General features: G+C 35.5%; 1 protein-coding gene across 2 annotated transcripts in view; it reads left to right on the top strand.

The window, feature by feature from the left end:
* LEPR (leptin receptor) overlaps positions 1-16,245 on the top strand; it is a 1,381,011-nt gene extending 1,364,766 nt beyond the window's left edge. The window contains exon 19 of one of the 2 annotated variants that reach the window (XM_044085571.1): positions 14,557-14,693. In XM_044085571.1, coding sequence (XP_043941506.1) covers positions 14,557-14,565 — 9 coding nt within the window. In that variant the 3' untranslated portion in view covers positions 14,566-14,693. Of the gene's footprint in view, positions 1-14,149 lie in introns of both variants that reach the window. The other variant, XM_044085569.1, reaches the window with a different exon arrangement.
* Positions 16,246-16,719: the final 474 nt, after the last annotated feature.

Here is a 16,719-nt window from a genome sequence, read left to right on the forward strand (position 1 = left end):
TATTAATATTAATAACAACATAAACATTTTAACTAGCAATTAGAAAGACTTGGTAAACCCAATATATGTATCTGACACAGTAGCTGATCAAAAGTTGAAACTGACAACATATAGTTCTACAGTTTTTTTAAATTCTGTATGGTTTATCCAAAATGTTTAGCTTTTTATTTCTTTAAGATCTATATTGCTTACCTATAAATAACACAGCCATGAAATGCAGGAAGGGTGTATGCAAGATGAAAAACATTTTTTATTTTATTTATTTTATTTTTTTATTTATTTTACATTTGTTGACCGGGCTAATCCAGCTGGATATATGTCCATTTTCAGTGGGAGAAAAGCTCCAAGACAGATACAAACAGCCAATAAGGCATTGTTACATAAGAATAAAAACAATAAGTAGATATAGAAGATATTATATACATTTAACAGTAAATAACATAAAAACTATATACAAAGTTTAGCACAAGATAATATGAATATGCTAGTGGCTAAAAAAAAATAGTATCCAGGTTCTTACTAGATGCTTATCATTTCACTACAGAGATTAAATTAGTGGAGAGAGAACAGCTAGAAAATATACGAGCAGCATTAATGATAGGTTAGTCAGGGTTGGTACAAGGGCATAGGAAGGTTTTAAGTTTTTGTCTGAAGAGTGGTAAGGAAGGAAGGGAAGTAAGTTCAATAGGTAGAAGGTTCCAGTTTTTCCCAGTTGTGTTTGAGAATAGAGAGTCCCCAGCCATGTTGTGAGACTTGTTGATGTTAACTAGTAGTTTATTTGAAGAACGCAAGGCATTAAGATTTTTGTAGGGGGTTATGAGGTCTGAGAGTACTGGAGTATTGTTTGGCTGGTAAAACGTTTTCTATTAATTTGTTCTTTATTATTCATATAAGAGTACTGGACTACAAAAGACCCTTTCAGCCGCATCATAGTTATAAAACTCAAATTTTAAGAAACTATAACTGATAGAAGCTTTACAATGCAGCAACAGCAAGGAATCAAAATGGAGCACCTTATTTTTGCATGCATTTGCATTTAAAATCAACAGTGCAGTGCAGATTTTCTGTTATGAATCCAAAGATTTCCTACAAAATTGATATTGCATATCAAAACTACAGTGTGGAAGAATGAGATACTATGTAGTCTTGTTCATTAAAGAATGAGTTCACTGAAGTTCAATAAATGGTGCGGTTAAACTACAGCAGTAACAAGAAAACACATACAAAGTATTATTCAGTAATTGGTGCCAGCTAATAGATACAGCTAAACTAGGATTAAAAGGACTATTGTAGAATAAATGAATGAATGCTGTATGCCACATTTTGTACAAAAGAAGAATGGTCAGAATAACATAGCAATGCAAATGTATTGCAAGGTGGAAGCCTTTTCTTACACAGAAAAACATCCAGGCCTGGCTAAAATTTGCAAAGCAATACATTTTGGGAAAATGTGTTATGGTCTGATGAGACCAAGGTTGAACTTTTTGGCCACAATTCCAAAAGATACATTTGGTGCAAAAACAACACTTCACATCACCAAAAGAACACCATCCCCAGGGTAAAGCATGGTGGTGGCAGTATCATGCTTTGGGGTTGCTTTTCTTCAGCTGTAACTGGGACTTTAGTCAAGATGGAGGGAATTATGAACAAATACCAGTCACTTTTGGCCTAAAACCTTCAGGCGTCTGCTAGATAGCTGAAGATGAAGAGGAATTTCACCTTTCAACACAACAATGACCCCAAGCATACATCCAAATCAACAAAAGAATGGCTCCACCAGAAAAAAATTTAAATTATGGAATGGCCCAGCCAGAGGCCAGACCTAAATCCAATAGAAAATCTGTGGGGTGACCTGAAGAGGGCTGTGCAGAACAGATGCCCTCATAATCTGATAGATTTGGAGTGCTTTTGCAAGGAAGAGTGGGCAAATATTGCCAAGTCAGGATGCACCATGCTGATAGACTCCTACCCAAGAATATTGATTTGTTTGTTTTTCAATTGAATTGTACAGGTTACAGGTCACATTAAAGGTGGGGAACAGTTTTGAAATTATTTATTGTGGTCTCATTTTTTATAGCACAAAAACCTGGCATTTTAACAGGGGTGTGTACATTTTTTATATCCACTGTATAACATTGTAACTGACCAAAGTGACACAGCTGTTTTCTCTCTGTTAAAAGAAGTTTGCAAATGATATAGATGTAATGTATATAACAGGCAAATATTTTCACTAAAAGTCGTATCACAAGTCCAACCAGAAAGTGTTGAACTGTGCTGTGATCACACACTGATGGGTGTGATTTTGCACATGTCCAAGAAGGACACAGGTGGAACCTCAGGGTAAATTTATGGTTACCCATCCAATCTTCCAGACTGTGTTTGAAGAGGGCCAATGAGGTGCTCTGTTTGACATGAAGTGGGAGTCTGTTCCAAAGGTATGGTAACCAGTGGGAGACAAAACTATCCCTCCGGCAGGTTCTATTAATTTCACATAGCAGGTTAAGGTCTTTAGAGTGAGTAACCCATGTACCATTTGACTTGCAGATATGCAGCATTTCCAATAAAGCTGGCTCAGAGATTGTCTTATATGCAAGGCAGAGGTCACCTCTGAGTAGTCTGTATGAAACAGAATAACAGGGTTGGGAGGGTGGCCTAATGGTTGAGATGTTTGCCTTACAAACACAAGGTGCAGAGTTTGAATCTCACAGGGGATAATTGGCTAGGCTTAAAATGGCTTGCAAGGGCAGTTAGCCTAGTACTAACCTATGAACCTATAAAGTGACAGTGATTTCAGATGATCCGTATAAAACAGATGCTGAAGCCCTTGAATTTTTCTTGTGAGAAACCTTTGCGGTCTCTCCAATTGTTGCAGATGCTTGGAAAGATTTATACCAAAAGGGGTGTTGTACTCAATTATTGGCCTGATGAGGGAAGAGCACAAGAAGTTTACAACTTCTTTTTTTCCAGAGGCAATGCCCTTACTTATAAGATGAGCAGTATAGAATGCCCTTCTTACCACTGTGGAGACATGGTGATCAAAGGTCAGGTTGCTGTCAGCTTGTGTGCCCAGGTCTCTCACCACTGAGTGCGTACCTAGGGTATTGCTCTTGATGTGGTATTTAGCAGGAACACTGCTCTTACCAAAATGGATGATAATACATTTTTTGCATTGAGTTTAAGGCCATGACTTTGTCACCTATCATTTGTTTTTGTAAGACCCTCTTATAGGATGTTGACATCATTTGGAGATTCTATGACCACTCCCAGTTTGCAGTCACCAGCAAGCTTTGTCAGACCGAAACCTTTAGTTTTTGCATGCACTTTGGATAAATAGATTCCAAACAGTAGAAGTTCCAGGACTCATCCCTGTGGAACACCACTGGTTACAGGTCTGCTGGTGGAGGTGGATTCCCCTATTTTCACTATATGTGTTCTATCAGTGAGCAAGTTAGTGACCCATCTAATGACATAAGGGTTGATACTTAGCTGGATGAGTTTGTCAGTGATGCCTGAGTGGGGAATAGTGTCAAAATCCTTGGCTAAGTCTAGTTAGGCTGTATGCACAGATTTCCCCTCATCCAAGGCCTTGGTGACTGTCTCAAAAAAGTCCAGCTTTTAAAAGTAGCTTTACTTGACAGAATGTGCATGTAAAAAGTAGCACTTACATTGTACAAGCAGATTGTTACTTTCTTAACAATTCTGTGGTAAGTTTCATAATTCAATGATAGCAGTATGACTATTGAATGTTATTAGTGTTTGCGTGTGTGTGTTTGTGTATGTGCATCTTGAGTTGACGTATGCTTGAACAAGTGGCCCAAGCTATTAAGGCTATGCTTTCACATTGTGATGATGCTTGAGGTTTAGTTTCCCTATGTGATTGATAATTTTTGTGTTAAGATGTCTGTTCTATTATAGTAAGTACAAGAATGGATGTGGGAAATATGTACAAGCAGGATTTTTTGCTGAGTGGACCTTCGTACCACAGAAAGCCTTTGTCAATATAGTTGTTCCTTTGGTTACTGCATGTGTGAGGGGAATCTGTGTTTGAGCTGCATTTATTTCTTTGTAGATATACATTCATCTTAGACATCCCATTAATGTGTCTTGGACTAAAGACCCCTTTTGATTTGTCCAAGTAGCTCATCATATTATTTATTGGCCTTTCAGGTTGCAGGTCATGATGGCTGTGAGTTCAGGTCTCTTTTTGACTTGTCTATGCTAACAGCCTTATTAAACTAAGAAATTGTTTGTCATTTGTTTGCATATATTAGGTCTAATTTAATCATACTACAAGCACATATCAGCTTTATTTTTTCACTGCACTTGTACTTCTTTTTTCCAACCTTCTTTGTCAGAATCCTTTCTATTAGGAACATGTATTTCATTTGTTCCATCTCAGTTTATTTTACTATTATATGCAGCAACATTAAGGCCCACATTCTTCCCTGAGGAAAGGCTTGCCCATCTCCCAGAGGTGTCAGCAGCAGCAGCAGTGCCACCACCACCACCACCAGAAGCATGGAGCACATCTGGGTCCCGAGCTGCCGTGATCACCTCCACATCTCCTGACCTACCTGCAGCACCCACTACAGGTAATGCAACATTGGATTTTGGGATGTGTTGCCACCAGTAGCAGTGCCAGTGGAGGTCATACGTTTGCTAACCATCCAGAGCTAGCAGGCATTGTGGGTAGGTTAATCAACATGAAGTTGGATGCCTGAATCTGTCATATGGAGACCCTCTTTTGGTGACACAATGAATCTCCTTCCTGTCCAGCATTGTTTGCAATATCTGAGGCAGGGACCAATGGTGTTGGCACTCAGGGTGGCAAATAATCCTCCACTAGATTGCAGCTGATAGGGACTGCAGTTGTAAAACCTCATCTCATCCTATCCTCATTATTCTGTCTCCCCTTCATTTACTGTGTCATTTCCCAAACCTTTTGGTTGTACAACCCTCCACTTATCATTGTCTTCCTCTGTTATATACATACATACATACATACATAAAAATATTTAAAGCATAGGCATTGATGCCCTTCTAACCTGCTAATATATGAAAACAGTTGTTCCCATAATAAGTGTTCAGGCTGCTCCTTAAAATATCTAAACTAGTACTTGCTTTAATGTAATTTGGTAGTCTGTTCCATGCATCAGCTACTCTTTCAGAGAACCAATTAGTACACTTCTCATTCCTATAGAATTTTCTACATAGTTATTTAATGATTCTCTAGTACTTTTTGATAAACTGAAACATTCCCAGAGATAGTTGTCTCTAAATGCCCTATTAGATATGTATGAGACACTGTACAAGTTCAGATATTTTAGTCTTTCATAATAACTTAAATTTTCACATCCATGGATGCCATTGGTATAGTTCCACTGTATTCTTTCCAGTTTACTCATGTTTTTTCCCTTATAAGGTTTCCATATTGTTATTCCATACTCAAGTTTGGGTCTAATGTAACTAACAAACAATGACTTTATCATTTCTCATTTCCTATACTTTATAAATCTTTTTATGCAACCTATAGTTCTATAACTATCATTGACCAATTACTTGATATGATTAGAAAAACCCAAAGCTAGATCTACCTATATACCCAGGTCCTTAAATGAATCTACAGTTTCAATCACTGTGTGCTATATTAAATATTCACCTTTCAATTTACGTGCTCATAAATTAATAAATCTCATATGCTTAGTTTTTGATGTATTTATCAGCATAGTATTCTCCTGCATACCTCTCAACCTCTTAGTGCAAGAAATATGGACAAAGCCCAACAAAATGGGGGGGGGGGCAAAGGCCAAAAAGTAAGGTCATATCTTAAATATTGCTCTTACAAATTTAGAAAGTTGCTAGAGTAACAGGGTTTGTTTTAACATACATTTTCTGAAGGATTTGAAGTCTGAAGCTCAAATGTATGTTGTTGTTTAGTGACTTCAGTCCTCATATCATTCCAATGATTTGCCAGAAAACCACAAATAACAGACCATGAATATGAGCCAAAGATCTAGACATTCTATGAAAATCTGGACAGTTGAGACGTATGTTCTCTTGTGCCCAAATGGTCAATTTAGTCACATTCTTTTGCAGACATGCCTTATCTGCAACACATATAATCAGTTTACCCCATTTCAGATCATCTGCATACAGACTGTAGAGCACCTCAGATGGAAAAGTTAGGTCTGACGTCTTCTTCAGTATTGTGTCCCCCTCCTTCATTGTGTTGCCACACCCCCATCATTTTTGTCTGTCTTCCCGTTACCTACAGTAACCCTCTCACCTTCATCTTACTTCCTTTACTTCCTTCTCCAACTTATCTTCTCTTTAACTTTATGCATGTAAAATGGACACCCACCCTACAAAAACAAAATTGCCTTAATTTCAGCACCGCCATCCTACTCATTCTTTAGTTATTCTCCTTATGTTCTACCCTCTGCTTGCTTCATTTTCTATCACTTTCCTATACTCCCATTTCCAGCCTTTAGTCTGGTCAAAATTTAGATAAACATAACTCCTTTATGGCCATTTAAGACTTCCAAATCACTTGTCCTTTTTGATCCCACTCTACATGATGGGTCACAAAGAATGCACTGATGCCATGGAACCATCAAAATTGGGTGTGTCTGGGAATTTTCAAGGACTTTATGCAAACTATTACACTGCCAACTATGGCTTTGAATATGGAGTTTAGGTCTGAAAGGTGGTGTCCTCAGGAATCATTATTATATCTTTTATTATTTAATTCTGCGAGTGAGTCACACAAAATTACTGTGTGTTTCACTTAAGGCTTCTGTCCAACAGCTGCTGCAGGTTAACATGCAGCTGAAGTGCCTTTAGCAGTACCGGTGATTGTGGGTACAATTCCCACAGGGAATACATGCTTTTCTCACTTTCATTCACTGACTGCTGTTATTGCTCGGGTTGCATATGAGGTGGCTTTTTACAGTATAAGTGCTGAAGAGTGTGGGTAATTTTCTGATGCCTACTTCTCCACTGTCTTACACACCCCTGGCTGTGTCATCACCTCCCCTCTCAGTCTATTTGTGTTATTTGTTTTTTTGTGTGCCCCTGCTACCTACCCTATCCCTCCCTTCTTATCTTTGCACTTTTTTTAAGTTGTTTCGTGACCTTTACTTTACAGTGCAGGTTAAGTGATCAAATTCTGATAATCTTATACCTGCATTTTTTTCACTGAATTTATACCTTTCTCTTCCCCACCCGCTTTATCACTAGCATTTTCACTAAATACATTTTTTTTCTCTTCAGTTATTTTTATATTTATATGCTGCAGCGTTTAGAATACTATCCCTATCAGAATCCCGGCCTGCTGCACAACCACAACCTGTGGCTACTATACCACCACCAGCAACATTTGTTGAAAGCACTTCCTACTACTATTAACAACCAGCTCTGTACCCAACTGCGCAACTTGCAAAGCAAGCTATACACCATCATAAAAGTCAATTAATGAAATCATAAGAAACCTCACCATTGAAATCACCCAAAAACTTCTGGAAAGAGGTAACTATGCTACAGGAGGGTAGAGCCTTCCCTCCATGAATTCCAAATCCTCTCAACTTTCTTCCTCTGATTTCCTTTCTCATTTCACCATCCTTCTCAGCCATTTCTCTAGCCAGTCCCAAACTGCACCTGACACTTCCACCTCCCCTGCATATACCCCTATATTCTACTTCAGAACTATCATATTCAAGGACATCTACTCACTACTTGAACGTATTAAACTTGATAGGACCCCAGTATGCTGATGTCATGGTTCTATTCTGCCCCAAACATTCTGTGTTTCTCTTGAACTTTATGCAGATTTTCATACCCTTTTTCAATGGGTCAATAAGAAATAATCACCACTAAACCCCTCTAAGACAAAAATAATGTTTTTGTTTTGGCATTAGGCAAAACATACTTCTATCTCCAGGCCTATAAAACTCTTACATCATCTTAATAACACTATTGAAAATGTTATTTCATTTAAACTCATAGAGATTTGGTTTGAACCTTTCATACATTTCCAACTACACCTGGACTACACACACAAAAAAAATCAACTCTCTCCTATTCTGGGCTAATAGATCTCCCCTTTCCTCTCCAGACCCTGTAGAAATACCATAGGTAAAGGCATCTTGTTAGATCAGCTAGAATGTTGTCCTTCACTAATTTCTGCTACTTCTAAAAGAAATGTGTCTACCATAAAGTCCATTTCAAATGCCATTTGCATCACTTTCTCCCCAAGAAATGAATATCACTGCAAAACCACTGAAAAAGCTAACTATCTGCCTGTGAAACAACCTGCTGTCTTTTTACTTACTTCTCAACTATTTAAACTTATCAGGAATGGCACCTTTCTTCCACTAGCTTCCAGACTATTCAGAGATACACCAACATGCAGCCTTAGATATTTAAATTACTCACAACCTCTCCAGAACCCCCAACTCCCAAATTAGGCTTTGCTGCACAGAACATGCTTTCTCATTTCTTGGTCCCAAACTTTGCAGATTTTTCCCTTTGTTTCTTAGAGATCATTCCTTTTACCCCATTTTCCATTCATAAGTAAAAGCACATTTCATGAATCCAGAAAAAATCATCTGCACTCTCTCTGGTCATATAACTTAACCTCTTTATTATATTCTTTTATCTACATTCCTTGCTCTGACTCTATTTTTGATTTTGATTATTTCGGCTAGACCACCCTGATTTCCACTCTGTATCTTATGCATGCACATATTGTGCATTTTCAATCACTCTCTATATAATGCCATTTATCTGTGACTTTTATTTCCGACAGGTAACTATGAGATTCACGTTGTATGTAATGTATATATATATATATATATATATATATATATATATATATATATATATATATATATATATATATAAAGATATATAGATATATGTGTGTGTGTGCGTGTGTGTGTGTGTCTATATATATATATATATATATATATATATATATATATATATATATATATATATATATATATATAGATATATATTGCATTTTGTCATTCACTCCATATGTAATGTCATGTAACTATTATGTTTTCACTGGGCTGAGACTGAAATGGGTCCAGTGAGATCAGTACTCTACCCCAGTTAACAAATTCAAAATAAAGTAAATAAAATAAGCATTCTTGCCATTTGTGACCCCAGCTGCTGCACTCACCTCCACCCCCCCCAGCACCACCGTCATCTTCACTCTGTGTATCTGATGCTCCCTTCTCCACTGTGTTACACATCCCTGATTGTGTCATCACCTCTCCTCCCTTCTCAGTTATATCTGGGTTATATGTTTTTTATGTGCGTCCGCTACCTACGCTATCCCTCCTCTCTTGCCTTCTTACTTCCTTTTCCGGCTTACCTTCTCTTCATCTCTCTCTCTCTCTCTCTCTATATATATATATATATATATATATATATATATGTATATACAGAGAGAGAGAGAGAGAGAGATCAAAAATTTCATCAGCACACAAGTCTCATGGCATTTTAAGGCTGCCATGTAACTTTTATTCTTGCCACTACCATGATCATGAGATCACAATGAACACCACTGGGAATGTGTACATATCATGAGTACAACTGCTGCTAATACTTCCCTACAGGTACTCCATACTCCTGCCCACTCTTCTCACAGTCCATGCTGTGGTTGGAGGAAGAATATTTAATGAGCTCGTCCTCCTGTGCACTTTCCTAGCCATTTTCATTGTTAGTGAGCAGAGCAGCTCATCTCACTCACACAGAAAACGGATGAGAGCAGGCAGAGATTGCAACCACACATCACACATATTCTGACTTCTTGTGTGTGTTCATCTTTGCAGGTAAAGTAAGTCATAATGATAGTGACAGTAGTGCTAAATGAAAGATAAGCAAAGAATAATATATGTATATAGCCTATGCATTTAAGCAGGACCATTTAGTCAGCACTGAAAGAAAATAATACAGAGATGGCATTAGTAAGGATAACAATTTTGGATGCATAATTAACAGGGGCAATTAAAAGAAAAAATATCTTAGAGATAGTAAGATGTGCAAAGAACTAACAAGAGCAACTCACAGCAAGTAAGCTAGGCATATGGCACACAGTAATTTAACTCAAGCTGCATTCAATTGTAAAATATGATGAATATCCAGAAGTCAGAAAAAGGAATCCTCAAGACATTGATTTTTAAGTTGCAGGGGTATATGGGAAGCATTATTTGATCATTTTTCTTTCAGATATTAAATTAAAAGAGGTCTAAAAAGTGTAATATCAGAAGTTTTCATACTCTAAACCTTTGTACTATACATCAAAAATGTATAATAATTCGTCTAAAGTAGATTTTTTACACTTCATAAGCCTTCTACTCCATCAATGCAAAGTACATGGAAATATTGTACTCATTTGATAGTTTATATGCTTTTTTTAAATGTGAAGGCTGCAATAGCTGAAGTAAAAATGTACACATTAGCAATTCTGCTCTTTCACTGACAAGAAACTATATTATTTAAGTGTGTCATAATGATATTCTTATGCATCATTAAAACATGACTGTATACCCTCTTTGTACATGTCAATCATGTCAGTTTTTCACTATTACTAAGTAAAAGAGTATATTCACTGTGTTTCAGGGCTACTGTTTAGCCAATGGCACATCAGGATTCCATTGAAATTTATTTTGACATTGTCTAGCAATATAACCAAATGCAGATTTTTTTTTAAATAAAATTATATGTGGCTCTCTAGGAGCAGTATGAAATCTAAGCACTCCTGTAAGTATTTAAAGGTGAGGCTTTCTTAACTGTATCACCCACTAACTTAATAAAACAAAAGCTAGATAGTTCTTGCTTTAGTATTGCTGCTATTCATATCTATTGACCTTCTGTATAAATAGCAGGGATGACACCTATATGGAACATGATACTGATAAAGATTAGCCTAGCACACAAAAATAATGAAAGAATTACCATCAAAATCATTCTTTTTGAGAAGACAGTGATTTATTTGGCCATTATGCTGTGCACAGAGTCATGGATAATACTCTTGTTATTTATTTCTACTGTGTTTCATATCTAACCTTTCAAGATATTCGATAACCTTGTTATTTAGCATTTTATTAGGGTCTACTTTAGAATGATGAAAACGCAAAGTCTGGAATGCTCAGATGAGCGAATAATCATAAACTTGACATTGGTATTTTGGGATCGCAGTACAGTGAAGATTGGAATATGTACCCTTTCCTCACTGTAGTGTGATCTTGGAGTAGGAATATATATTTAGCAGGGGGTGAGGGGGGCACAACCCCCCACAATACCAATTTCAAGTTGGTGATTATTCGCTCATGTGAGCATACGAGAGTTTGTGTTTTTATGACATAGACCCTTTTATTAAACAATGGTATATTACCTGATATTTGGAGACTGGCTAATGTTATCACAATACATAGGGGTAGATCTTATAATGTTCTTAACATTTATTGTCAAATCAGCCTTTTCATAGGTTCATAGATTAGTACTAAGCTAACTACCCTTGCGAGCCATTTTAACCCTAGCCAATTATCCCTTGTGAGACTCAAACCCTGCACCTTGTGTTTGCAAGGCAAATACCTTAACCATTAGGCCACCCTCCCAGCAAGAATTTTGAGAGGTGTGTGTTGTCTCTATTAGATAGTAAATTCAAAATTACTTTGTCAATCCAAGCCAGTATAAATTCACAAATATTCCATTCACATTCACTAATTTAGCACAGTTTCATGAAACTGTTAGTAAAACATTAGATAATGGTATTAGCATTGTAGTGATATATCTAGATCATCCTAATGTCTACAATACAATTTCACACAATAACATAATATACTTAAAGATTAAATTAGGTATCAATCCATATATTATTGAATGGGTTAAACTATGGCTAAATTAAAGCATTAAAATCAAGGGTCATTATAAGTGGTCAGAGGTCATCACTGGCATTCCTTGGAGACTTATTTAGATTCCTATATTGTCTGTCTTTGTTTTTTTTTTTTTTTGTTGTTGTTTTTTATTTTTTTGTTTGTTATTATTCTTGTCAACTAGCCATTGCTACTATATAGCTGATATCAACACTGGAACACTTTTAACATCTGACCTTTTTCGATGTTCTCAAAATCATGGTTTGCATATTAATTTTTCAAAATATGAGTCATGTATTTTAATTTATATTGACCAGTGCAACTGTTCACTGTGGGTAATAATTAGAAAAATGTTGTTAAATCTAACGCAATACATACAACAAAACTACTTTTAAAAATGTCTCAACGTTTCATGCTGTTCTTGTGAAATTTTAAAATATTTATGAATGGCCAATAATGGACTTTAATTCTTTGTTCTACTCTTATTCAAAGGGTGCTCTATCAATGCTTCAGAAATGTATAACTTTCTGATTGTCAGATTCTTACTTGTCAAAATTGTTTAGAAAAAGTAAATTTATTTTCTCTTAGTTACCATTGGTTGCACAGATGACTCTGCTTGGCTTATTATGCTCCTTTTAAAGAAGCACGGAGAATTTTGTTGAATATTGAAACTTTACAATCCAGGAGGTATCGCATAGTGTCAATTACACATTTCAAATTACAAAATACAAAGCTTCCCTAAGGTACATATTTTTAAGCTGGGCCATTGTTAGATCATGGAATAAACTACCAACAGTTTTTAGACAAAGTAATACTCTGGGATCATTTAAAATATACTAGATATATGATCAGGCCATAATGTTTGTGTAATGACTTGGGAGCCTGTGTTCCAAGGGTCTTGGACTTTTTTTCAGCAATTTTCCAAATAATTTTACAACTATGGTGCTGCAGTAGCGTTGTCACCTTACAGTTAGACGTTGCCCATTCGATTCTCAGTTAGAGCGTCTTCTGTGTGGTGACATGCGTGAACGGGCGTTCCTTCGTTGAAGGTTGTGCATTAGGCCCGGCAAGCCAGCACGTAAAAATCTACTGCCAATCATTAGCAGACCGGAGTTCCTCTGTGGCGACCCCTAACCGGGAAAAGCCGAAAGACACAAACAAACATGAAGCCAGGAAATGATGAAACCATGTGGTACCCAGTCAAGGGGCACTTAATTACATGATTAGAAGGATACATTCACTGCACTTATTGTGAGCATATTTGTTGTCTTGCACATTCTAATTCTTTGTTTTATTCAGATAAAGAATGGGTACAATTTGAAAAGAAAATAGGGCATCTTACGATTTTATTTATTGATGCAGGAATGTAAGCTACTCTTGCACATTCAGGCTCCTTGGTGAAAATTATTAAGAGCTAAGAATTTCAATTAGTTAATGTAGCATTTTGTCAAAGGTTTATCACATTTCCAAAAATATTTTGTAAAGAGAAAAGACAATTCCATGATTGCATAAATAGCAAACTTTCTAAAAGATTAAATAATTGGACCAACAAATCCAAAAGCTAGGTGTACTTTATTTTGAAGTTTATCTGTGCAGTGTAATCTACAAAACTGATAACAAAAACTCTGATTAATCAACATTCCTATATAAACATGCCCTCTACAATAACAATAATAGTAATCAGAGCAATTTTCAAAGTTGTTAGGTTTTTCATTTTTTCATGTGTGTGTGTGTGTGTGTGTGTGTGTGTGTGTGTGTGTGTGTGTGTGTGTGTGTGTATTTAGTCATAGAAACACAGCTCAAAAACTTAGTTGAATTGCCATTAAAACAACAAAATTTGCAATAATTGTACAGACGTTCTTCTAGAAATAATCTATCAGACCTGGAAAAGGTATATTTAATCTGTCATGGAAAAGGCTGACTATAGCAATGATGCAGCATTTCTTTTATTGTTTTTTTTTTTTTTTTTTTTTTTTGTATTACTAATTTACTGCATAAACTAATGCAACATTTAATTAATGCTACAGTCTGTTCCTTGTTTTATGTGCTCAATTTACATTTGCAAAATTTTCATTCCACGCTGCACAACTGACTATAATGTTTAACCTACTTTTCATTTCATCCTCGCATTGCTCTCTGCGGTTTGTCTTCTAATACCGGCATGCTTATATCTCGAGGTCAAGCACATGAAGATGCAGATGGCTTACTGTTAATAAGCCATTCCAGGCTATACCTTACTAACAAAACTGTTTTCTCTTTAGCCAGAATCCTTTGAAGAGCTCTTTGTTAGGCACCATAAGGCCTTTGCATTTGGTCCTCTTCTCCTGGAACCAGAAGCAATTTCAGAAACATTTAGCATTGAAAAAATTGCAAACTTTGAAGACACAAAGAATTTGACTGCATTCCATTCTACATACAGAACCAACACAGTGACAGAGCATGATTCTGCATGCTTTAGCAGTCAGTTTGATAGCAATGGGTTCTGTGATAAGCAGCATGATAATAAAGCTTATCCAGAAACCACAGGTTCGAAAGTAATATATGCCACAGTGGTGAATACAATAGAACAAAAAGAGCTGTGTAAGCAACGAAACAATGTAAGCATTGCTTCAATTAAAGGAAACATTTCAGTTAACGATTCTGATATTTTAGGTTTCTTTTCTAACAGCCTGTGTGATGTTGAGGAAAACCAGAAATTTCTACAGTTAACTGAAATACAGTTCTGTGAAACCAGTAAAAGCATATTAAATTCAACTATTTCTTCAGAGGGCTTCTCAGAACCTTCAGATGAGGATGAAAATGACTTAGATGGAAACAGTGCTGAGAAGAACATTTGCTATTTAGGGAACTCTACAATAAATGAAGAAGAAAACAAACACTTCCTGAAAACTGACACGAATCTACCATGCCATATCCAGAGGAAATATCATTTTAGGCTGACAGAATCTCCAGATAATAGTTCTTTATCTAAATGTGACTCATTGTTTGAAATTGGTCTTGAAAGAAACATGGCCCGTAAGACCATCAGAACATATATGCCTCAGTTTTAAGAACAAATTGCTTAATGCAAAAAATTTTCACAGAAGACATTTTCTGAAATCTATATTTGTACAAATGACTGCTAACATGTCCTCTGCTCATTATGGATAGTTCAAAGTATTCGATACTTTGGTTATTACAAGGAAATCTTTACTAAAGCATTCATAATAAAAACATAATTATTGTTTTCCCTTTCTAAACTGAAATTTATTGATGAAGTAGCTATATGATTTTGACCAGCAAAGTGAGAAACGATGAACATTGTAAGATTCCTTCAAGTCTAAGGCATCAGTATATTAAACCTCTATACAAATGTCACTGGCTTGCACCTTATGATGCAGCATTTGTCAATATTAAGTGACAGGTATTGAAAAATGTTTCTCTCTGTAAATATCTGCATGTTTTTTTTTGTTTTTTTTTGTAAATGTTCCTAGTCTACACTAGTGACATAGTACCTCATACTGACTGCTATATTGCAAACCACTAACACCTGAAGTTATTTTGTTAGTAAGATATATCTCTAAATTTGTTAACAAAACTACTTGAATGATTTACTTATTGTGAGACTGAAAGTGTTAAAGGTATGTAACATCTATTAGAATTTCATTTTGCTAAATAAATGTTTAAACATAACACCTGCCTCAGTAAATATACAGCTTTTATGAATTTCTAAATCATTAAGACAATTTTTAAAGATGGATAATACAAAATTCTAAATAGAAAAAAATGTTTAATCAGTATTTAGTCTCAAAATAAGTCAGTGAATGTACAGTAATTAAAAATGCATTGTTTGTAGAACATTATCGTAAAATTTGTAAACTTTGTACTAAATGTTTAAAACAATTGTGTTTTGTAAGTAATGCTTTGTTATGCCTTTGCTACTCAAAGTACATTTAAACAAAACTGTTTGATAGCCTCTCTCTCTCATTCTGTCAGTTTACAAACAGAAACATATTTCATGATTTATCATTGTTGAAATTCAAAATTGTCAGTATGTGAAGTTAATCTTTAAGAAAAAATAACCACAAAATTATGGATTTCTGTCAGATAGCTAGCTGTAAATCTTATCCAGTGTTTGAAAAGTTTAAAGAAGAAAAGCAGCAAGTTAAAAAACATTGTGAATATTGTATAAGTGTGTCTTGATTACACCTGATGTGCCAGTATTACTTGAGACTTTTTGAACAGTGCCTCGGGAATACTAATGTCTGCTTGTTCTTTATGATGTATCATGTTCAGTACAGCAACAAAGTAATTTAAAATAATGGTGCTCTAGATCATTTGTACCTATTTTTGTGAACACAAATAAATATTTATTGCTTAAAAGCAACATATATTTACGATGGTACAAGTTTTTATTTCTTTCAATATAGCACAACACCTGTGATAATAATATATATTTTTAAAATACTGCCTTCCTTTATTTATGCCATTTATAATCTTGCAAAATATTTCTTAGAATATAGTATATAGTATCTGTCTATAATCACTTGCACAGACTTTCTGCTAGAAAGTTACGGTAATTGCAATAATTACATTTGAATGCATATTTCCTATCGATTATAGGTAAATAAAAGCTGCTCTTTGTTGCATCATAACAATGAGATATATTTTATGACATATAATTACATTTCTGTCATATATGGATATGGCAAAGATGCACACTAGTAAATTACATAATTACTTATGTATTGCCAAACAAAATGTATTGAAAAAATACAGTCCTGTGATATGCCATGTATCTAATTATCCCTTTTTATCTCTCCTACCCTTTCTCTCTGCATTTTATATTTAT

The sequence above is a fragment of the Protopterus annectens genome, chromosome 10.part0, assembly GCF_019279795.1.
Source record: "Protopterus annectens isolate FY-2018-M chromosome 10.part0, PAN1.0, whole genome shotgun sequence".
Taxonomy (NCBI): Eukaryota; Metazoa; Chordata; order Ceratodontiformes; family Protopteridae; genus Protopterus; species Protopterus annectens.